The sequence below is a fragment of the Protopterus annectens genome, chromosome 12.part0 (genome assembly GCF_019279795.1).
Source record: "Protopterus annectens isolate FY-2018-M chromosome 12.part0, PAN1.0, whole genome shotgun sequence".
Lineage (NCBI taxonomy): Eukaryota > Metazoa > Chordata > Ceratodontiformes > Protopteridae > Protopterus > Protopterus annectens.
In genome coordinates this window covers 275,127,961-275,152,929 of record NC_056746.1, presented here as the reverse complement: position 1 = coordinate 275,152,929, position 24,969 = coordinate 275,127,961, and the positions used below count along the sequence as shown (strand labels likewise).

Here is a 24,969-nt window from a genome sequence, read left to right as displayed (position 1 = left end):
GGCGTCCTATCCTGGACGTGTCTACTCTAAACACCTTTTTGGTGATTCCAAAATTCAACATGCTGACTCTTCACCAGTTGCTTCCTATGCTAGGCCAAGATTCCTGGCTGGCAACACTAGATTTAAAGGAAGCATACCTGCACATCCCAATCAGGGAATCTAGCAGAAGATACCTACGCTTCAAAGCAGGCTACAAGTACTATCAGTTTTCTGCACTGCCCTTTGACTTATCTACTGCACCCAGGGTATTCACAAAGTGCCTAGCTCCAGTCATTGCATTTTGCAGGCAAATAAATATTCAAATATACCCATACCTGGACAATTGTCTAATTCAAGCAGAAAGCCAGGGCATACTTTTGAATTATCTGGCCTTTGTACAAAGGGTGGTAACTTGTGTGGGGTATACCAAAAATGAAAAGAAATCACACCTGGTACCCTCTCAACAAATTACATTCCTGGGAGCAAGCTTGAATACAACTTCCCAGATGGCTTTCCACACGCCAGAGAAACAAATTCGTTTGACTACCTACTTCAAATAAGTGGCCACAAAAACCCTGCTGTCTGCAAGGCAAATACTACAAGCCTTGGGGTTCATGGCCTCCTGCATTCTTCTAATTCCATATGCAAGACTGCATATGAGGAAACTACAGTGGTATCTAAAAAGCCTATGGGGTCAGCATTCTTAGGATCTAGAAGCAATGATTCCTATCATACCTTGCCTACGCCTAGAGTTCCTTTGGTGGGCAGAGGCTACCATTCACACTACCACCTGCCACCCAAACCCTAACAACAGATGCATCAGACCATGCATGGGGGGCTCACCTGTCAGGGAAGTGCATTCAGGGCAAATGGAACCCAAGTATAATGCCCGTGCATATCAATCAAAAAGAAATGTTAGCTGTACAGAATGCTCTGACAGCCTTCAGGGACCACATTCTTCCAGGACAATTAATGGTAAAGACTGACAACACCACTGTTATGTGATACTAAACAACACATTCTTACCCCCTCTGCAGACTAGCCATGGCATTGTGGAACACAGCCCTGTGCTACCAAGTGCATCTACAAGCTCAATTCTTGCCAGGAAAACTAAATACTCTGGCAGACAGAATAAGCAGAAACCTCATGGACCCACACGAGTGAAAACTGGAACCAAGGATTTTCAACATGTTGACAAACAAATGGGGGAGCCCAGATATAGACTGGTTTGCCTCCCCCCAGAACTATCAATTGGACAAATTTTGCACAAGGACTTCCCACAAACAAGCCTGAAAAGTGGATTCTCTGTCCTTCAGCTGGAAAAACCTATCAGTTTATGCCTTTCCTCATCTGCTCTCCAAAGTACTGCTAAAGATCAAACAAGACAAACCAAGGACGATTTTGATTGCACCAGACTGGCCACTCCAACACTGGTATCCCCTCTTGCGCAGTGTGTCACTGTTGGCCCCATGGCACCTGCCGCAGACTCCTATCCTGTTGTCTCAGCAGGAGATCCAGATTCTGCACTCTCAGCTTCAAACACTGAACCTAGCAGCCTGGCTAATTACCTAATCTCTCCTTTACCATCCCTCAGTAAACCAGTGATGGATATCATCTTAGAGGCAAGGAGGCCTAGTACTAGGAAATCTTATGCTGAAAAATGGAAAAGATTCTGTGCCTGGAACCAATCTCAAGGGATGAGCACAACAGTGCCCAGTTTACCTCAGATTTTACAATATTTAACTGAGATGCTTCACAAGGGCCTGTCTTTCTCCTCCATCAAAATTCACGCCTCAGCCATTTCAGCTCATTGTAACACAGAACCACCCCTCTTCTCTCATCCACAGCTCAAGCAATTCCTCAGAGGGACCAAAAATATAAGACCACCCAGGAGAGCTCCAACTTCAGCCTGGGACCTTAACTTTGTATTGGAGAAACTCACTCTTCTTCCTTTCGAGCCAGCTGCTACTGCAGATTTAAAATTCCTTTATTGGAAAACAGCTTTTGTTTTAGCAATCACTTCAGCAAGAAGAGTATCTGAATTACAGGCCCTTATGGCAGTGGAGCCTTTTATCATCTTTCATGCGAACAGGGTGTCCCTCAGGACCAATCCCTCTTTCATGCCCAAGGTGGTATCTAGTGTGGCCCTTAATCAGTCCATTCATCTGCCAACCTTCTTTCCTAATCCACAGAACAAAGGGGAACGGATACTGCACTCCTTAGATGTGCACAGACACGTTAGATTCTACTTGGGCAGGACTAAACCTCAAAGGAAATCTGATCAACTGTTGGTGGCCTTTGTTGCAGGGGCAGAGGGGTAGGCTATCTCAAAGCAAACTATTTCTAAATGGATAGGCCATTGCATTCATTTCTGCTATAAGCACTATGGAAAACCTATTCCACAGGGGATCAGACCCCACTCTGCCAGGGCTGCATCTACCTCTACAGCCTTTCTCAGAGGCACCCCTACCAGGGACATCCTAGAAGCTGCTACCTGGAGTTCTGTACATACTTTCACCAAGCATTACCATCTGCCAATTTTCTCTAACTCCAGAGCTGGCTTTGCCACTGCAGTCTTGCAGGGCCTTATTGCTGGTCCTAATGCTATCTAAATTCCTCCTCCCATCCTTAGCTTTGGGAATCTACCCAAATGTGATGAATGCAACAGTGAAACACGAAGAACGTAGTACAGTTGTGTACACTTACCATAAATGTAGATGTTCGAGTGTGTTCATTGTTGCAGTCCTGGTTACCCTCCAGCCCCCTTACTTCTTTTGGCTATACCTATACTCTCATTTACTATGCTTAAAAGCTTTTTGGTGTATTTGCTTTTTTGTTGGAGGTATAACCTTACATATTTATAGATTTAATTGCTTCCCATTAGGGGGTCACCTGACATCTGGGGCAAGAAAAACTGATGTAATGGCGTCAGCTGCATATTTTATACCCCTGACAACCTGACGTCACGGAAGAAGAGAAAGCAACCGATGCAGGACCCAAGACTTTGTTAATCAAGCTGACTGAGGGCTGCTTCAGGCAGATAACCCAAATGTGATGACTGCAACAGTGAATTCACTTCAACATCTACATTGATGGTAAGTGTACACAACTGTACTTTCTGTCTGCTGAACTGATTACATCTTTACTAATATAGTTTCCATCTGCTGTCTGATATCCGGTTTGGGGCATATGCACAGTTTGTCCTCTCAGATAAATCCTCCTGTGGAGCACTGGTCCTGTAGCTTAGGTATACTCTCATAAAATGAATGCAGCCTATTATTTCCAATTTCTCTGCTATAGTAATAACTCTCAGGTTTTCTTTGTGTGCTTTGTCTTTTAACTCTGCTGTTTTTTGAAACAGTTCTTGTTGGGAAAGCCTTATGCTCATCCAGTCTTTCCTTCATTCCACACACTGATTTCTGCAGTTTTGTTAGCTCATCAGAATGGCTATTTGAAACTTTTATTATTTCCATCTTTTTATCATTTGACTTTACATATTCCTCCTATGCTTTACATGTTTTCAGCACTGCTGAGTGCATTTCATTTATTTTTTTCTTCTAAATTACTGGAAGCAGTCTCCTGTATTAATGCTGCAAAATGAACTGCTTATGGCTGAACACCTGCAAGGTTCTTCCCAGGCAGAAACTTTTCCTTGTCGTCTTCTGCTTTTGTGGTTGATTTTCCATTAATTTTCCTAATTTATCTTTGCCAGCATCCAAGCAGCGTAATTACATTGGGAAAGCTGTAGTCAGGACATTACTTTTGGAAGTCCGTCTTAGCATGATTTCTGGCAAAAAATTGTAATGTGCAATATTAGGTTGGTTTTATATTTATAATGCCTAAACTGTGTTGTATGTTAGTAAAGCATGTTCATTGTAGTCAATCATAATAGAGTACTATGCTGTCGCTCCAAGCGGCCTTTTTAAGCCTGGCCATGCTTCCTAATAAAGTTTGATAGGTTTTGATTCTCAAGGGTTTTGTGAGTCTGTTTATGTGTATATCTATATATCTATATCTATATCTATATATATATATATATATATATATATATATATATATATATATATATATATATATAATATATATATGTATATATATTGGGCATGGGTGGCCGAGCATTTGCAAGCTTCCTTTCTATAATAGACACATAGGTGCCAGACCAGGGGATATATTTAAGGTTCCCCATCCACTGTCCCAAGTTTTACTTGAATAAGTGCAGGATGAACTTTGCTTCACATGGATGGGAAGCCTGTACCAGAGAAGGGGGAGCCTCTAAGACACATACCTGTCTCTCCAACATGTCCTGTTTATGTTGAAGGCAAGGTTTAGGCCCCTAGATCTGGGTGTTCCTGATGCTTTTTGTTTTACAGATGTGCAGCAAAGCTGGATCAGAGGATGCTTTGTAGACAAGGCGTAGTTACCCTGTCAGCAGCTTGAAGGAGACTGAATATAAGGAAAAATCTTTGAGGCGGTCAGCATAGGACTTATTTTCCACACCATGTTTTTTTTTTTTTTTTTTTTTTTTTTTGTTAGGCACTTGTTGCATATGCCTAAGTCTTGAGAGTTCCTGGGATGCAGAACCCTGTGGCTGGCCCATATAGAGTATTTCGCTATCCCCCAGCTGACAGATATCCTTGGCAATGCAATCAATGTCAGAATGTTGGAGGTAATCTTTATTTCTTTCTTGCTATGTAATCTGATGCCAAGACTGTGTTACTTGACGTCTTTAGTCCATAAGTCAGTTTGAATTACCAGTGTCTCAGATAATTATTGTATTGAGGATCTTCCTTATTGCTTTACCTAGTTTTATTTATTTTATCTATTTTACATTTGTTGACTGGGAAAGTCCGACTGGATATATGTCCATTTTCAGCGGAGGCCCAGGGAGAAAAGTTCCAATTACAATAAAGAAATTTTATAAAAAGCTCCAATTACAATTAAAAAAACTTTTGTAAACAAAATCCTGCAAAGATTAAAAAGTATATTAAAGTAATAATGCTCAGCTACACTATAAACACACTTAAAAAAACAAATTCTTTGCCAGTACAGTCATAATGCCAAATATAAACATATTTAATAAACATATTCTTTGCCAGTACAGTGATGATGCAGATATAAACACAGGTAAGGGAGTTTTTTCCTGGGTTAACAAAATTGTTAAGAAAATAGAAAGAAAAAAAGAACCACACAAGAAGAATTCAGTAAAACAGGCTAAAAAGTGGTAAGCCAAAGGAGAAATGGAGTCCATCAGGCTTAGAGCATGGACAAAGCCATTGTGATTTTAGGAAGATTTTCAGTTTTTTAAAAAGTGGAGTGGATGACAGGGATGTTAGCTCTCTAGCAAGCTTGTTCCAAGTGTTTCCAATTGAGTTAGTAAACAGGCAGTCCCCAGATTTGTTGTTGGATTTTAGAGAAGAGACAAGTAGTCTGTTCAATTAGTTCAAGTAGTAGTTCAATTCGTTAATGTTCACGGCGGTTATTAACTGACTTTCATGCAAGAAACAAATTCCCAACAAAGATTTTTTTTCATTCATATTGCCTTTTTTCATTAGGTTCCCCCAACATGGCATTCCTAACTGCCTTGTAGGTTCAGTAGTATGATTAGTAGGTGTAAGGATGAATCTTTCCACCAGCACTTAGAGATTCTGACAGGGTATACTTTCAAATGCCATGACGTCTGCCGGCACCCAGGCCATCATCCCTAAGAAGCAAAAAGGATAAGCACCCAAAGGAAGAGGATGTCTGGGAGGCCAAAGACAATTGTGTTTGACTCCCCACCCAGATTTGAGATCACTGACACAGGTAAGATACCCTTGCAGCCCCTTGGACCGATTGCTGTTAGGCCCAAGTCTGCTGGTGTGATCCCTCCAGAGGCTGCCTTGACTCAGGCCTGCTTTTCATGTGTCAACACTAGATTGACATTGGTTGCGTCTAAAGCTGCTAAGCAGGCCACGGCTTTCAGTGCCATAGCTCTGGTGGCCAAGGTTGAGGTCTTTATCCACTTGATGGCTGTAAGGAAAGAATTATCTGTGAACCAGATTGAGATTGCATCTGCCCACTTGTGACTTGAAACTTGTCTTCCCCTAAGTCCCATCTTTCCAAGTCATAGATGCAAATAGATTAGCCCCAACCCATCTGAGTTCCCCTCCTTATCTATCCAGATCTCTCTATAGGACTTGGTCATGCTGGTGCCATCCTGCAGCACCTGCTGTCCTCAGAAAAAACTTTCCTATCTCCCCAATAAAAGCTTTGGGAATCTTCCCAAGACTCTGTAATACAGCACTGACTATGATGAATATATTACAACTGTGTAGATAACTTGACACTATTGTGGATGTTCCAGTAGATCAGTGTTGCAGTACCTTTCCCATCCTCCTTCCATTCTCATGTCTTTCCCTACCCAAGGTTTAGGATGGTTCCCCTCTTTTCACTCATCACTGCCCTATGTCCTTCCTCTACTACTTTAGCCCAGGGTTCTGTCTGTCTCAGTAGAGCTAGTTGGACAGGTTGTTGTTTGCCTGAGGATCATCACATCTCTAGGAACTTGGAGAAGAAAGACTTGAACATGGCGCCAGCTGACATACTACTTAAATCCCTGACATTGGGTGGATGTCCAGCTGGGAGATGGTGAAAGACTCTGGTCTTCAGGCTGACTGCAGAATTCTGCATGTCATGAAATTCCAAGACTCAGTACTGCAACACTGATGTACTCAAATAGCAACATTTATGGTAAATCATTTATACAGTTGTACTTTGTCATTCTGTGGTTTATTTCAGTATTGGCTGTAGTGAACTTTGGTTAAAAGACTGCCTTGCAGAATTTGTTATAAGCATACATATACCCCCCCCCCACGCACGCACACGCACACGCACACACACACACACACACACACACACACACACACACACACACAGTAATTTGTAAGGAGTGTAGCGACAAGTCCATATCTTCAGATGTGGTTGTAGGATGTTTGTAAAAGCAACTCATCATCCCCCCAAAGTCGCAGTAGTACAGATCTGAGCTTTTGTACAGAATGTTCAGTAGAAGTGTAATAATGAGCACTACAGTAAAAGGTTGGAAAAGTGCTGTAAAATACAGCAACAGATAATCTAAAGCCATATAGCTTCTGGGAAGCCCAACAGCCCCCAGACCACCCAGCAGGGCACTTAGCTCACCAGCAAAATCCATCAGCTACTCAATTTAATCTCTCTATCCTCTAAAGAACACCTCAGTGCATCTAGAATCCCATGATTTTTGGGAGCCTACTGGCTTCCAGACCACCAGCTTAATTTTATTAGGAAGGAGAAAGAATAAGAAAGCTAAAACAAAGTCACTTTTGATGGCATGAGTTGGCTAAGAGAGGGAAATGGGGGAAAGCATTGAGGTGGTGCAAAAGGGACTGTGGGTACTGGGAGCTGTCCTTAGTTCTCTGTTTCACTCAAGACTGGCCCTCAGTATTTGTGTTCATATCATGTCTGGGTGCTTGGAAATTATGAACTGTTTTCTTAGAATTCAGTCATATTCTAAATGACACCTTCTTACAGTGCTGTGAATTTAACACAAATGTATTCCACACAATGCATTTAAAATGTACTTTATTATGAAACTTTGTTGTTTAATATATATTTTTAAAATACAAGCCATTTAACTATTTGTTAACCGGTGTGGTCCCTGCTTTAGAGCATTTTTTACATTTATAATGCCAGGTAGATTTGCAGCAGATCATTTTAATTGCCACTCAGATTCCCTCTTTTGCTGAAACCTTATCTGTATCTCTAACACCATCTACAGTACAAAAAGGAGCAAACATTTTAAAAATGTGATGAGAGTTGTACCTGAAACATCCCACTGAACCATCATTTTTGTTAGTATGTGGTAGATGGCATAGGGATCAGTCGGTATATGTGGTGTATCTTCACAAACCAAAAAGAACCATACCTGGTGATTCCTCCCCACTTGCCAGTTATCATCCTTCCTTCAGTAAGTCTCAGCCCATTCATTCAGTGTCATTGACACAGTGGCCACTGGCAAGAATTGACCAGAGGGAGCTGCTATACAAGCAAGGATGAAATTTGCAGCTGTCCATGGACCATCATGATTCCTTGCAACCTTCTGCCCATCAGAGTGGCTAACTAGTCCCCTGCCACAGGCCACTCCCACTAGCACCTCAAGGACTTATAGGACAAGGCTAATGTCACCACTGACTACCCCCACAGCCTTAAAGCACACTGGCTGTCACCCCTCCCCCACTGTCACCTTTCTTATCTGTCCTAGGGTTTACAAAGAAGCCCTCATTAATTTGAACAGCTAGACGTTTCAATTAAGCCCCAACCCCAACTTCAGGTAGGTAACATGAGCACCCACATCACTGTGGGAGCATGCTTTACCTTACCCATGAACGTCCTTGCTACCTCATATGAAATAAAGGAGGCTGCCAAAACCCTGGTACAGGCCATTTGGTGATGAGCAAGTTTCTACTTGCACGGCGGCAGTAAGCCAAATAGAACTATGTTTCCTCAACATGGGAGAAACAACATTGGCCATTCATTCCCATCCCCCACCCTACCTAGTTTTTCCAGAACCTGAATTGCTGCTGAATCCAAAGTTGTTTGGGTTATAGTTGGAGTTTTATCCCTCTACACCACAAAGCTGTCCCTAGTGTTTTTTCACTGATATTAGCTTTATATGCTATGTTCTAACAATTTTTTTAAATTTCTGCCTGTGCTATGCCGTAAATATATAATAGAATTTGTTCTAATTGGCTGGATCAGAGTTGCCCTTAATTTTCCAGTTAACTTTCGCACTATTTTAATGCATACAGAATCCACATCATCCACAGTAGCACATGGATTCTGAAACTTTAGTTCAAAATTAAATAACTGCAAAAGTTTTAACCACATCCAGGAAGTACCAGCTTTATATGACTGCATACTTCTGAGTTTGTAACAAACGGTTCTTTGGCTTTGGTGGGTTAACAACTACCCGTGTGGATTCATGTAGAGTAGGCATATCTGTGATAGAAATCAGGGATTAAGATAGGTGATAAGTAAGTAAGATAGGTTTTTAAACCTACACTCCTTGGTAGAACATCCCCCTCTGTTTTATGCGTGGTGTGCTGTCCCTTGAAACCTTGTTTTATGACACGGGCTATCTTCCCAACAGCTACATAGTACATCTAAGGAATCTTCCAACTGAAAGAATACCCTATCGGTAAAACCCACCCTGGAATACCTAGAAGTGCTTCCTACTGCCTCATTGTCTTGAAGCCTTGTGCTGTGACACGGGCTATCTTCCCAACAGCTACCTAGTACATCTAAGGAACCTTCCAACTGAAAGAATACCCTATTGGTAGAACCCACCATGGAATACCTAGAAGTGCTTCCTACTGCCTCATTGTCTTGAAGCCTTGTGCTGTGACATGGGCTATCTTCCCAACAGCTACCTAGTACATCTGAGGAACCTCCCAACTGAAAGTATACCCTATCGGTAGAGCCCACCCTAGAATACCTAGAAGTGCTTCCTACTGCCTCATTGTCTTGAAGCCTTGTGCTGTGACACGGGCTATCTTCCCAACAGCTACCTAGTACATCTAAGGAACCTCCCAACTGAAAGTATACCCTATCGGTAGAACCCACCCTGGAATACCTAGAAGTGCTTCCTACTGCCTCATTGTGTAGGTGATAACCTACTGATTTTAATGTAACTCTAAAATATTATACTGTTTATCATATTCCTGTTGTTGGGCCAGCGTACTCGTGGACCTACCCCGAGACCATCCAACCCTCCCCCCCCCCTTTTCACAAACTTGTTCTGAGACTAGGTGTAGTTTCCTTTGTTCTGCCACTAGAGGGCAGCAACATACACAGCTTGAAATCCCTGTATCTTAACTGTATACTAAATTTCTGTAGAGTTGCTGTATGAACCTATTTTCAGCTATCCAAGTTTAACTTTTTACATAGCTAACTCCCCTGAAAGGAAATTGCAGACTTTAACCTATAAGTCAGTTAGGCAGTAAGACAGAAGAGCTAGAAACTTACCTTATCTAAAGATTGCTGCTATATTACTGCTTCTTATTCCTTCTCCCATAATAAGTAGACAAAAAGGTCTCCACCAGTATTTCACAGAAATTAGTGTCTCTAATAAGTGCCACATACCTACTAAAGTTTTGTAAATTACAGTCTCACTGTACAACTGATTACCTCTCAGCACCACTTGGTTCTACCCGCTCCGTTCGCCCTACGGGCTCACTCCGCTACCCCCAATTCCCACCCACTGGTCCTAGCCTTATACTGCCTAAACCACACCCTCTCTCCTATCCAACCTATCCCGGACTCAAGTTAATTTACCTAAGCCACACCCATCCTTTTATAGTTTTCCAGTACTCTATCTCATACTACCCCTACCTGTACTACTTTCATCAGCCTCTCCACTCTTAGCATTTTTCTTCTTTACTATCCTACCTTAACTCTTCACTACCTAAACAACTTCTTTACCCATACAAGCTTTTCATCACTTCTACCCTACCTTAGCATTATACAATTTCTTTAGCCTTCCCATTTCTCTTTCGTTACTACCCTACCCTATCTATATACTACTTAAAGAAAACTCCTCTACTTGTAGCATTTCTCTTCTCGACTGCCCTATCTTAACTTCTTATCTGATGCTATTGCATCCTAGCCCTACTTGGCAGAAACAGTTCACATTTACTAAGTAATATGTCTACAACAACTAAAACTATCCTATCCTTGGTAATACTCTTAGCCACTCTTATACCTATCCTCACCACTACCTATCTCCTCACCTCTTTTGAAAAGGTTAATTACTACTACCTCAACTACTCTCCTAAACAAACATCTATATATAACAATGCCCTTACCCATCCCCAAATAAATATCACCTCCACTTCCTGCTACTTGTTACCTAAATATCATCGACTTATACCCATGAAATTAAACCACCCCACAATAAAAAAATTGAAATATCTACCTAGCCTTAATTCTAACCCTCTTTCTGCACTAAACTCTCCCACCTTAAAAGATGGTGACATCCACCCTAACCCAAGCCCTTCTAATCTCTCTACTTCACCTATTCTTAGTACCTCTCCCAACACCCTTACTACCCAGACCAGTCTCTCTAACTTCTTACTAATAGGTTATCTCAATATCCGCAGTATTAACAACAAAGTTGCTCATCTCTATGCCCTTCTGGATATTCACTCCTTTGATATCCTCTGTCTTACAGAAACCTAGTTAAAACCCACAACTAAGGATAATGAAATAATCCCCCCAGGGTATAATATACTGAGACACGACAGAGTCAAATGCAAAGAAGGAGGAGTAGCCTTACTGTTTAGAAATGAACTACACATCTCCTCTATACCTTATAACCCACCTGAAAATAGTAAAGTTGAACTCTTAATCACTAGATTTCAAACTCAATCCCACCAAAGCACTTTACATAATCTGTATCTACCTACCCTCAGGTAATAACATTACTACAATAGAGGATACCCTATGCTGGATATCTACTACTGTCCCACAATAAACTATTATTCTAGGAGATTTCAATACTGACTGGAATAGTATCATTACAGATAATCCTTCGTCTCATATTAATCTGCGTGGCTTTAACCAAACTATCACCACCACCACTAGAATTAGCAAACCAAATAATAAAGAAACTATACTAGACTGGATACTAATCAATAGACAAGAACATAATTATAAAGTAGGGACCTTACCTGATGATGTAAGTGATCACATGCTTACTTACATCATAAGACAAAAGAATGACATTACCAATGCCCCCAACTACAGGACTTCTAGAACCAAGTAAAACTTTCAGCCTGTATTATTTCAAATGGAACTTGGTGCCTGTGACTGGAACCCTCTAAAAACTCTCCCTCTTGAAGAAGCTGCTATATATTTCAATAACAAATTCTTAACAATTCTCGACAGGCATGCACCTAAATGATCTATTAGAACAAAATCCAAACCAGCCACCTGGCTCTCAAAAGATACCAGACAAAAAATATTACTTGGAAATAAATCCTGGGCTAAGTGGAGAGCAACCAGAAATACCACAGATCAACAAATCTTTAGACAGTTGAGAAATGCTACAAAAAAGCTATCCTCTCTGACAAAAAAGCTACTATTGCAAGCTGCAGCAAATTCACCACAGTAATCCACAAAAATTCTGGGCAAGCTTGAATAACCTCCTTCGTCCAGGCCACTCTAGCACTCCTTCCCCTCTAGGGTCAGAAAACAATACCTCCCATCAAACTGCCAATGCCTTTAATACTTTCTTCACAGACACCATACAAACTCTAGCCAGTCAACTAGCTACAGACAACTCAGATCTACCTAACTCCTTACCTCATACTCTGCCAACATTCCAACTACAACTCATCTCTACCTCTTACATCCAAAAACTTGTCCACAAACTTAAGCCTTGCACCCCCTCTGCCGATAAGTTACCATCTGAATACCTACAGCAAGCAGCTAAAGTAGCCGCCTATCCTATATCCATCCTGATAAACCGCACCATAACTGAAGAAACTATTCCAGATCTTGGGAAAATCTCCCACATTATTCCCTTACACAAAGGACGTAACTCTAATGACTATTCTAACTACAGGCCTATAGCTTTCCTTTCTCCATTAGCCAAGATTATGGAAAAATGCGTTCACCATCAGCTAATGGACTACTTACTTCAACATAACATTCTAGCAAACTGTCAGCATGGCTTCAGGCCTTTTCATAGTACCACCACAGCTCTCCTATCCTTCACCAACACCATTAATAATAACTGCAATAATAGCAGCCTCTCATCAGCACTCTTCCTTGACCTGTCTAAAGCCTTTGATATGGTTAACCATCTCTTACTCATAAACACTCTGTCATCTCTCTCTCTTGACGCCAAAGCAATTCTCTGGTTCAAGTCTTACCTTAGTAATAGACAGCAAGCCGTTCTTTGGGAGAATCAACTATCATCTCACCTTCCTATCTCCCTGGGAGTCCCTCAGGGCTCCATTCTTGGTCCTCTTCTTTTCTCATTCATCAGTGACCTTCAAATAGCTATTCCTCAAACCACCTGTATACAATATGCTGATGATTCTACTATCATATGCTCTGCCAACTCTATATCTGAACTTCAATCTTTAACCCAGACAGCTTTCAACACAGTAGAGGCATGGTTCTCGAAATGGTGCATTCTTTTGAACACCAAAAAGACCAAGCTACTACTGTTTACAACAAACAGTAAGTCCTCCCCATAGATTTCTCCATTCAATCCAATAATGGCACTCTTATATCCCCTGACTCTTCCACCAAACTATTAGGGATTGCAATTGATAATAACCTCACCTTTGACAATCACAATAATAACACCATTAAAACTGTTAATAAAAAACTGGGCTCCCTATATAGGATAAAACCTTTCTTAACTCCAACAGCCAGAATGACTATTGCCCACTCCCATCTAATTTCAACTCTTCTGTATGCAGCACCCATATACACTAATCTAAAAAAAAAATATATCTTACCAAACTAGCCAACTCCTATAATAGTATTGCTAGATTTGCCACTGGAAACACATATAGAACTCACCACTGTCTTAACCTTCACCAGCTAGACTGGCTCGAACTAAAAAAACCTTCTGATACTTTCCCAACTTACCATTGTTCATAAGATTTTTTTACCAACCCAACAACACACCAATACTCAACAACCTTATAGCACCCTATAGGAATCTTGATTCCATACGCTCCTCCAATAAACTTCTAGCCAGTACCACCAAGTCTAACAACTTAGCTGGGGACTCACTGTTCTCCAATACTGCTGGAAAACAATGGAATCTCTTGCCATCTGACCTAATCTCTCTTCCATCCCTTCCTCTCTTTTAAACAAAGTCTTAAGAAACACCTTAAAATTCACTGGCTATGCCCTTGCTGTTACCCAGACTGATCCCCTGGATTTCTCTTTGTCATCTCTTAACTTCCTACTTTCCTCCACTCTTTCCTGTCTACTCCTCTGAATTAGTAGCACCTATAAGTTATCTCTACTACTTAGGCACCAATTAGATATCTTTTCTACTTGGCTATGAATGTATCCTGAAGGTAGTATTCCTGCCATTTTCTTTATACCTCTTCCTTTTTCTACTGTTACTGTCTAACCCTTTGGAAATAGTAACTGTCTGGAGTAAACTAGAATAACCAAGGATTTAAATGTATTCTAATAATGTCTTGGGGTTGCCCTAGATATTCATACTGTAAAATGATCTGTAGGTGTATGATGTATTATTGTAGTGTGTCACATAGTCTTCCCATAATTTAAACTATAATGCCTTTCTTGTTTATTATAAACATTTTTTTGTGTGGTGGTGGTGGTTTATATGTGAAGCTTTTCTCTCCGGGCCTCTACTGAAAATGGAAATATATCCAGCTGGACCTGCCCGGTCAACAAATGTAAAATGAGAATAAATAAAATAAAGGTGTTAGTAAAAAAGTCATTGGAGTTTTGAAATGTGGTTAGCCTTGTTTGACTTATGAAATTTCAGTTTTTTCACCTCTGACAGTACAGTTTTTGTTTGTGTGCCTGTGTATGCCAGCTTCATTCAAAGTGATAGTGCAGTGTGAACTGTTTGCAGTGCAGAATACAATGTTCTTAAGCAATTTAAAAAATGGGACTGAGTTACATCTGAGCTGTGCTTTTTGAATTAGTGGACAGGTTTCGGTAGAGATATGAAATTGTGTTCCAGCATGTGCACACTTGCATCTTTACTACATTAAAATGTTAGCAAAAGTGTTGGGCTTCTGCTTTAATAATTCAGTATTTTTTCTGCATAACAATCTGTTTATACTGTTGCCTTTAAAAAAAAAAAAAAAAAGTCAAAAGGAGATAATGCAGCAGAGGATGGAGTAAGAGGACTTCCAGATTCTGACATCATTCTTGGTATTCTGTTTGTTCTATATGCTGTGATCTCTTTATCATTTGAACACTTGATCATATTTGTATAGCTGTATTATGAAATCTTAGGTGCAAATTACATAAACTATGCTGTGCTGATACTGTATGAAAATTGATATGTCTGACAAACTCACGAAGGATAGATAGCATAGCTATGGAAGAAAACAATGAAGATCTTTTGAGGTAATAATATACTCAAACTAATTTTTCACCATCTTCCCCATTTTCTTTTGTGTAGGTTGTTTTATACCTGTTAATTTATATAGTGTATGGTCCGTCTCCAACATTGGGCTGCTTATCTGTTGCCAGCATTGCTAGTGACTTTAATTACCTTTCTTTCGAAAACAGTAATATATGCTAAGTAAGAATTACACAGACATCTCACTTAATGTATAGCCAGACACAGCAAAGTTCCATATAAAAATATTGTCTGTCAGTTAACTTGTGATCCTAAATCAGCAAAACTTGTAAAGCACTCAAAGTGCAGTTTAATGGAGGAGAAGCAGTGATGGAATCACACCTTCAGTAATGTTCCTTTTTTAAATTTTCTTCATTTTTGTTTCACTGCAGGGAGAATTTGTTCAACAGTTCAGTACCAGATGCTGATGGAAGAACTGGAGGCATTATTTACTGGGAACTGGTCTTGGCCTTCTTTCTTCTCTTGCTTTTGGTCTGGTTTCTGAATCGTGAGTTTGAAGTCAGTTACCGGCTGCATTATCATGGAAATGTACAAGCCGACCTTCACCGCACAACGATCCAAAGCTTGAGAGATCAAGCTGACTGGCTACTGCGCAACATAATCCCATTTCACGTTGCAGAACAGTTAAAGGTGTCTCAGAGTTATTCAAAAAACCATGACAATGTGGGTGTGATTTTTGCCAGCATTGTCAATTTCAGCGAGTTTTATGAAGAGAATTTTGAAGGTGGAAAAGAATGTTACAGAGTTCTGAATGAGCTCATTGGTGACTTTGATGAATTGTTGAGTAAGCCTCCATACAGTAACATTGAGAAGATCAAGACTATTGGAGCAACTTACATGGCTGCTTCAGGGCTTAGTGCCTCTCACTGCCAAGACAGCAGTCATCCTCACAGTCATCTGCAAAATCTGTTTGACTTTGCCAGAGAGATGATGAGAGTAGTTGACAATTTCAACAAGGACATGTTGTGGTTTAATTTCAAGTTGCGCATCGGATTTAATCATGGACCCTTAACAGCTGGTGTAATTGGCACCACCAAACTGCTATATGACATTTGGGGTGATACAGTAAACATAGCCAGTAGGATGGACACCACTGGTGTGGAATGCCGTATTCAGGTGAGTGAAGAGAGCTACCGCGTCCTTCGTGAAATGGGTTATGAGTTTGACTACAGGGGAACAGTGAATGTAAAAGGCAAAGGTCAGATGAAGACATTTCTTTTCCCAAAATCTATAGACAATGGCATTGTGCCTCATCACCAGTTGTCAATTTCTCCAGACATCCGGATCCAGGTGGATGGTAGTATTGGACGGTCTCCCACAGATGAGATTGCCAGCATGGTGCCATCTGTGCAAAACACAGAACAAACAGTGCAATGTCCTGATATCATGGAGGCCAAGATCCTGCCAGTTGCCTCCAAGAAACTCAAAAGTAACTCTGTTAAGGTAGAAGACAGACACACAAGCACCACAAAAAATACAGAAGGCCACAGTAAAGAAGTGGATGGAACAGACAGACTTTCACATGCACAGACTTCTAAGCATCTCTGAGGCTCCCAGTTGAACTGTCTGTTGACCAGTGGAATCCCTGAGGCAGATGCTTTTAGCTGCTGTCTTGTAATGAGGAACATTTATACAGCTGCTTGTATGGTTCAGTGTTTCCTGGTGCTGTGTAGATCACAACACCTCAGGACCTATTAATTCCATAATTATGTATCTGCTATTGCGAGGATATGAAGTGCCTTTTACATACTCCATAGCCTCTTGTGCAGCTTGATGTTCAAATGAATTTGTACCAGGAGTTGACACATTTAGGCTATGGTTGCACCATTTATAACTTTTATTCTGTCACACATGCATATATATATATATATATATATATATATATATATATATATATATATATATAGATTTGTGTATATATAAAATGAGTTTTCTTTTGCTATCTTTGTTTTGTTTTGTTGTGTGTCTATATATATATATATATATATATATATATATATATATATATATATACACACACACACACATTTGTTATATATAAAATTATTTGTAATTTTATTATGAATTCTATTTCAGAAGATGGAATATTATTATAAAGGTGCCTGCAATACACTAAGGGGGGGAGGAGTCCGATAACAGAATGGTATATCAGTAGTACTAAGGGAAGAGCATTTGGCAACCTTGGTATATTGTTAATAGTGCTGGTGCTTGAAGCCATCAGGCCTTGTTATTTATTCTGAGAATCAGATTCAAAGTGGGGATATCATTTTTCCAACAAACAAAATAAATAAATAAAGATGGGTACTTGGTTATCACAGTAACATAGCAGAGCTAGCACTGGTGGATAGAGCATGTTATTGCCTTCTTAGGACCTCGTTGCATTGTTGGAAACACTTTGCACTCTGAGGTTATGTTCTGTTACTGAAACCATGTTTAATTCTTTGGTATGCTGCAAGACTGAGCCTTGCACATGCTCATTTGTGCTTCAGTATTGGCATTCTGTTGTACTTTAATAGCGTCTATTAATTTATTTTGGATATATACATATATATATATATATATATACATATATATATATATATATATATATATATATATATATATATATATATATATATACATATATACATATATATATATACATATATATATATATATATATATATATATAAAACAGACATGTAACACACAAAATGTGCTGTGTTTCAGTGTATACTACATTATCAAGGCTATGTTGTGTTGATTAAGCACATTTCAGTGCCAAAACCTGTTAAAGGATCATCCTCCTTCATTTTAACTTCTTGGACTGAATTCACTACACATTCTGAGATATGTGCTGCTAACCTTGCTCATTTAACGTGTACAGCATTTTGCTGCTGTCTCCTGCTTACACAGTGCTTCAATCCCACCGTCATTGTACTGCTTCTGTTCCCCTTGGTGTTTGCTAAATTTAGACAGTCTTCATTGGAAAATGGTAAGAGTAAAATAATGAAGTCAATCCTGTCTGTAGAAACTAGGTAGTGCAAAACTGCTATATCATTGGTAGCAGAGTTAACACCCCACTCCCATTTGTGAGCAGATGTATTGCACGCAGTGCTTCCAAACCTAATTTTTACTCTTCCGGTTATCACCAAGAAAAGAAATTAAGTATTTCATTTTTCTGAGAATTTCATGAAGTAGAGTAACCATGTTTTCACCTCCAGAAAAAAGGGTGAAATGTTGCATTTTGTTTGCTTCTTTGTACCTTATTTTCATCCATTATTCTCACATAACTTTTGAAGACACACTTGTTGAGTTTTTGTCAAAGTCAGCAGTTATCACCATTGTTTAGTACAAAATGCCCTTTTGTACAGGTTGCCATCTGCTTGTTAAATACAAGTCTATCCTTAGAACTCATAACAAAGCATAGGTTAGAATCTCTTACTTCTGACAGGGGATTTGCAGAGGCATCTGAATTATTGTTGCCTTCAGATTTTGCATACAAAAAGTTAGTAGAGTGGAAATCTGTAATAGTTAATCTTTCTGAAAAGGACCAGGAGCATTTTTGTATAATGGAACATGTTCTTCTCTCTAAGACATTACTGCACGTTTGCCATGCTTTCAAGTCATCCAGGGCAAGCATGACTGTTAACTAGTTGCTGCCCTTAAGTGTTACAATATAAAGTTCATTTATTAATGTCTGTAAAGGGTAGCTGGTTTTGACTTTTAATTATTTCTGTCCTACTGTAAATGAAGCTTATTTTTTTGTCCCAATTGAATCTCACCTAACATTTCCAGTACTGAAATTGGTATGCTTATGGTATTTATGTGCAAGAATCTGATACCCATTCCTATAGTTACCTAATAAAATACCCAGCCAGAGGCTTCAACTTTGTTCTTAACTATTAAGAAAAAGTAGGGAAAAAGCAATGAAATGTTTTTGGAACTGAACAGACAGGATTCTGGCTTTTGATTCTGTTCTCTGGGGGTATAGTGCAAGTTGCATGTTGCAAAGGAATAAAGGTCTGACTTTTATGTCTTGCAGAAAAAATACAGGTCCTTAACTACTTATCCAGCCTGTGATTTCCACACTTCTCATTTAAGCAGGAGTTGAAATTCTGTTTTCTTTTCCAGATTTATATGATTGGTAAACTTTAGACAAAGCATAGACTCTATAGCTGATATATTCAATAATTACATCTTTCTAACAGCTATTTAGTGATCCAGCATCTAATGCTTTACTTCATATTGAATTAAGAGGATGTTCTGAAGCTTGGAGAATTCATTCCTGTAAGAAGCAGAGAGCATAATCATGTGCCTGCATTATTTCTCGTTTTTCCCAAGGGCTTACCTTCTTATACATGTTGAATACCGCAACACTCCCCACCATTGTATGAACAAGTAGGTTAAACTTTGAGTGACCTTCTACAGTTAATGAAACTCCTAGGGTGGTAATACTGTACATTCTGTCATTATTCTTAAAAATCTTAAGATTCAATACTTTGCAGCTAGCACATATTTTTTGACCCAAGCATGACATCTTTGCACTGGGGCATGTATCTGCCAACAGTATCAGTTCTTTCTGGTCAATCCCACACCTTGACTCTACGTTAGCACTGTTGGAAGGTCGCCACATTTGATAACTAAAATTCACAGAGCCTTGGAATGGACCAGTGGTTGAAGGGTTACTGTCAGGACAGTCACAGTCGATGCACTTTTTCTAAGAAACAGATCATAGAATGCCCCTGCCCCTACCTGATCTTCCAAGGCTACAGCTCATGGGTGTCAGTGATATAACCCTCAGGGTTGTCATCAGCACCTACTGCATAGCACCAGTGAATTACAAAGCCCGTGACAGGATCTGTCCTGAGGGATCATCCAAGGATCCCAAGGAAGTGTGTGAAAGACAGATGGTAGAAAACCTACTTGCTTTAAGTCTGGCTTTTCTTTTCTGAGTCTGTTGTACTTGCTGTGATTTCTGTTTTTTATCAAAGGTGTGACCATCTTCTAGCTAGAAGACCCCATACTGCTTCTCATTCTGCCACATGGACTTCAGATTGATCTCTTCCCTGCCTAAAAAGGCAGACGGGTATTTGTATTTTCACATCTTGCCCCTGATAGAAACTGTGTCATTGTCAGGCATTACTTGTCATTTTACTGGTCGGTGTACGTCCCTGAAGCAGCAACATTTCTTCACTCTTCTCCTGGTGAGAATGTTTGCTTTTTATCATCTTAGATGGTTGGGTCCTTGTCTCCTGTCTCTTATTAACAGAATTTGTATTTAAGAAAGGCGTAGCATGCCTTTTTTATTTCCTAAACTCAGATGATTGGGAAATTTTTAAGCAAGAATTTCACACATCATAAGGTATGAGTCCACATAACCCCCACTGTACGTTTAACACAAAGGATGTTGCCAAAGACTGTGGCCATTTGCACATAAATTTGTGTAAGATTGTCATGGCAGGGTTTCCTTTATAAATTAGATTTGTGCCAGAGTGATGTTCTTCGTGTTTCACTGTTGCAGTCATCACATTTGGGTTTTATCTGCTTGCAGTAGCCCTCAGTCGGCCTGATTAACAAAGTTTTGGGTCTTGCGTCGGTTGCTGTCTCTTCTTCCGTGATGTCAGGTCGTCAGGGGTATAAAACATGCAGCCGATGCCATTACATCAGTTTTTCTTGCCCCAGATGTCAGGTGCCCCCCTAATGGGAAGCAATTAAATCTATAAATATGTAAGGTTATACCTCCAACAAAAAAGCAAATACACCAAAAAGCTTTTAAGCATAGTAAAGGAGAGTAGAGGTATAGCCACAAGAAGTCGGGGCTGGAGGGAGGGTAACCAGGACTACAACAGTGAATACACGTGAACATCTACATTTATGGTAAGTGTGTACACAACTATACTATGTTCTTTGTGTTTCACTGTTGCAGTCATGTCATTTGGGTAGATTCCCAAAGCTAAGGATGGGAGGAGGAATTTAGCTAACATTAGGACCAGCAATAAGGCCCTGCAAGACTGCAGTGGCAAAGCCAGCTCTGGATTTAGAGAAAATTGGCAGATGGCAATGCTTGGTGAAAGTATGTACAGAACTCCAGGCAGCAGCTTCTAGGATGTCCCTGGTAGGGACGCTTCTGAGAAAGGCTGTAGAGGTAGATGCAGCCCTGGTAGAGTGGGTTCTGATCCCCTGTGGAATAGGTTTTCCATGGTGCTTATAGCAGAAATGAATGCAATGGCCTATCCATTTAGAAATAGTTTGCTTTGAGATAGCCTTCCCCTCTGCCCCTGTAGCATAACCCAGATGTGATGACTGCAACAGTGAATACACTTGAACATCTATATAGTAAGTGTACACAACTGTACTTTCTAAGACTATGGTCTCTTATACCTGCCTTCATAGAGAATTGTGGCTTAGGCTGCCTTCATTACAGTATTATGCATTCCCTTTAGAGCCACAGTACACTTTCTCAAGGCTTCCCAAGTTATGACTTTCCTGAACAGAGTAAGGCCATTATCTTTTAGTCAGGAAGTATTGCAACCATCTCCAAGGCCTCATGTGGTATCTCTTCTGACTTCTTACTGTCAAACTTCCTAGTAGTGCCCACTCCCCGTATCATACTGGTGAATGGGTGGTTGTTCTGGTTTGTGCCAGTCTTGACAGCAGTCTTTTAAAGTAGTTGGGTTGTAGACATCATAGAGAGTGACTAAGTTCCAGAGTTGTTTGGATCACACCTGCTGGGCCACTTCTCTGAAAGTCATTTTATTTCATAGGAATTTCCGTCTTAGAATTAGTCATTCCTGGCCATGTAGCAATAGTCACTGTTCTTCAAGGAGTGGGTTCTACTCGCATCTGTTTCTGGTTCTGTAAGTTGTTGGAGTGAAACGTTTTCATTTACACCTTAGAGATAATTTGTCTCTTTGTAGTTATATGAAGCTGTAAAAGGTCTTCCTTCAAGCCCTGGTGCTGATGTTCCATAGGGTATTGATTAACATGATTGATACATTTTAGCACTTCAGAGATTCATATGGGTTTCTACACATTGTTATGGATGCATGAGTGCACTTTCAGTGCAGGGTGCTGGCAATGGTGGTGTAGTGCCTTCAACTGTGCATCCTTGTTGTTTTCTGTTCCCTGAATGGTATTTTGCTGATGGTGCCAACCCAGGAATCATGAAGGTGCCACTTGCCTAGGTTTTGGTAGCTTGGAGTCATCATGACATTACAGGTGCTGTCTGTCTGTGATGCACTGCATTGCCTTAATTGAAGTGATTCTGGATATGATGGATATTATCCAAAGCTGTTTTTTTCTCCCTTTTGAGAGTATCTAGAATATGAGGAGTCTTGTCTCTTGAGTCATGCTGCGACCCTGATGGTGTTGCTTCTGGGGCTATGGCATCTGCTCTGCTCAGAATTCTTCTGGTCTGCTTCCATGTGCTGTTCTAGCAGTGGATAGTTCACTGCTAGTGGATCCTTTTCTGCTTTCTTCTTGTTTTAGATTCCCTGCTGCTGTTCCATAAGAAAATGCATCTCAACATAGACAACCTGGGAAAATAGAGATGGCTTTTCCTTTTGCCTACTTCTGACATATCTGTCATACTAGATGCATCTACAGAAGTGGAGTATATAGTGTGCCTACTGTGATCCATAGTCAGTGGTATCCATATTGTTCATCTTTTGCTGAGCATAGTATATTTAGATATGCAACTTCTGTAGGTACACAAACTTGAGCCTTTCTTCATGAATGTTGTCAAATAAAGTGGCACTGGTATGATTTCTCATCATGCAAGGTTAATCCCATTTTTACCTCTCTTTCTCCTTTACTTCAGGGGAAAGATGTTTGCTGGAATGGCCACCAGCTGAGCCACATTCTTCATTGTAAATCATATTATTGAAAACTGCTGTCCTAGTTTACATTTTCAGTGATAGCTTTTTATTGGAGTATAAGCTCATCATTCCAGTGTTCAAGCAATGTTCCAGAGCTTAGGCACTCTAAATGTTGCCATGCTTACCATCCAGAATGCAGATTTACTTCTTGCAACAGCAGACTTAAGGAGTGGATGTTTGCATTTTCAGTGGTTAGTGTAATGTCCCTCAGTGCATTCTCCAGTTCTTCTTAATCTGTCATCTTCTGAAAGAGTCCTATTCAGAAAGGACATTTTAATACCCTTTGTTGTGAACTACTCAGAGAGCATTTTAGTTCATATATGCTATGGGTCTTGGATGTTATGACAAGATAGCTGTCTTCACCTGAAAACATATCTGTTGTAGTGTCTGTTCAGATGCTTGATCACCCAGTGAAATCTTGGAAATATTTGGTGTTCCCAAGAAGCCCTTTATTTGGTTTGTCTGCAAGGCTAGTCAGAAAAGGTTATCCATATGGACTGTGAGGCATCCCATTCCTCTTTGTTTTGTAAACCTTTAAGCTTGCTTGGTATATCTACAATATATTTTTGATCTAGACTGTGTTAGTCATGGAACTCATTTCAGTAGTCTCAACATATTGTGATGGTACTGGAAGGATTCATTCTGGTACAGTATAGACTGCTAAAATAGTTTTTAAATGAGCTGGCTGTGTTGCACAGAAAGATAGTCATGATTACACGCCAGGTTTTACTAGTGAGTCTAGGCACAGAAATAGTTTGCCAGGGAGTTGGCCTTAAGTGGGATAAAGGGTGGTTTGTCTGTCTCCAGAGGAGGAGGAAGGCAGCTCATCCCTCTTTAGTTTTGACTCCTGATGGAATGGTGGAAGTGAGAAAGGACAAGGGCAGGTGCTCTGGCATGATAAACTTTGTTTACCTTTGTTGCTGAATTTCTGTGTTTGGGAATATGGAATCCCCCCCCCCCATACATACATACATACATCCACCCACTAGGCTAGCACTGCAAGCTCTGCTTTGGCAGTGCACTTGTGTCAACTTCCATGAAGTAACGTGGAGTATAACTTAAAAAAAAAATCTTGATCCTTGCTGAATGTCGCCACAATTGCCAACTTTTTCTCCCGTACCTCAAAATGTAACTGGACATTGAGGAGGAGGATAAACAAATTGGGGATGAAGGGAGCTCAGTGGTCATGGGGAAGAAAGAAGATGATGGCCGAATGAGGAAAAAAAAGGTGGGGGGGGTGAAGTTGAAGCATCGCATCTGGTCTCTGGGTGAATAAGCAATCTTGTAATATGAGCTTCTTGAGCGGTGTTCTGTCACAGTCATCCTTCAGATCAGCTGGTTTGGCAGACCTGAATTTTTCATTCTGAGTGATACTTTTTTTTTTTTTTTTTTTTTTTTGGTAATTATCTTGGCTCAGTAGGTTTTCTGGTAATTATTACCTTGAACTGTATTTTTATGATGTTAGTAGTGATTACTCAATGTTATGATCTTTTGTTCTGGTAATTATTAGCTTGAGCTTAGTGGGCTTTCAGGTTCAAAGCTGTTAGTTGGCACAGAGGGATAGAGCCCTGACTGTGACCCAAGTGACTAGGGAACAGCTAGAGATCCAAGAACTTGGAGTTGGCTAGGGTGATGGGAATTTTTGAGTATCCCTCGTAAGCTCAGAAATACTGGAGCACGTGCTGATAGAAATTTTTGACCCTAATGGCCTTGTATCATTGCATGTCAGGAATAGGAGGCCATAAAACTGAAATCAATACCTCATGAATGTGATGCTGCACTGGGATTCATCAGTCTCCCATAAGGCAATGGGGAAAACCTATATCATCAGATCCAGGGGGATCAGGAGCGACTCCCAGCTTCACATATTGAGAAGAAGCACCATTGATGATCAGTGGTCTTCTGCATAGAGGGCCACAAACAAGAAAAAGAAACAAAAAGGGTTTAGTCCCTGACATTGGTCTT

The 24,969-nt window shown here is 40.2% G+C and overlaps 1 protein-coding gene across 1 annotated transcript in view; it reads left to right on the top strand.

Annotated features, from left to right (window-relative positions):
- The window catches only part of ADCY9 (adenylate cyclase 9), a gene marked incomplete in the record, with an annotated part of 859,264 nt that extends 842,241 nt beyond the window's left edge, over positions 1–17,023 (top strand). Inside the window, 1 exon segment of the mRNA XM_044089334.1 lies at positions 15,517–17,023. Coding sequence (XP_043945269.1) covers positions 15,517–16,693 — 1,177 coding nt within the window.
- Between the last annotated feature and the right edge of the window lie 7,946 nt (positions 17,024–24,969).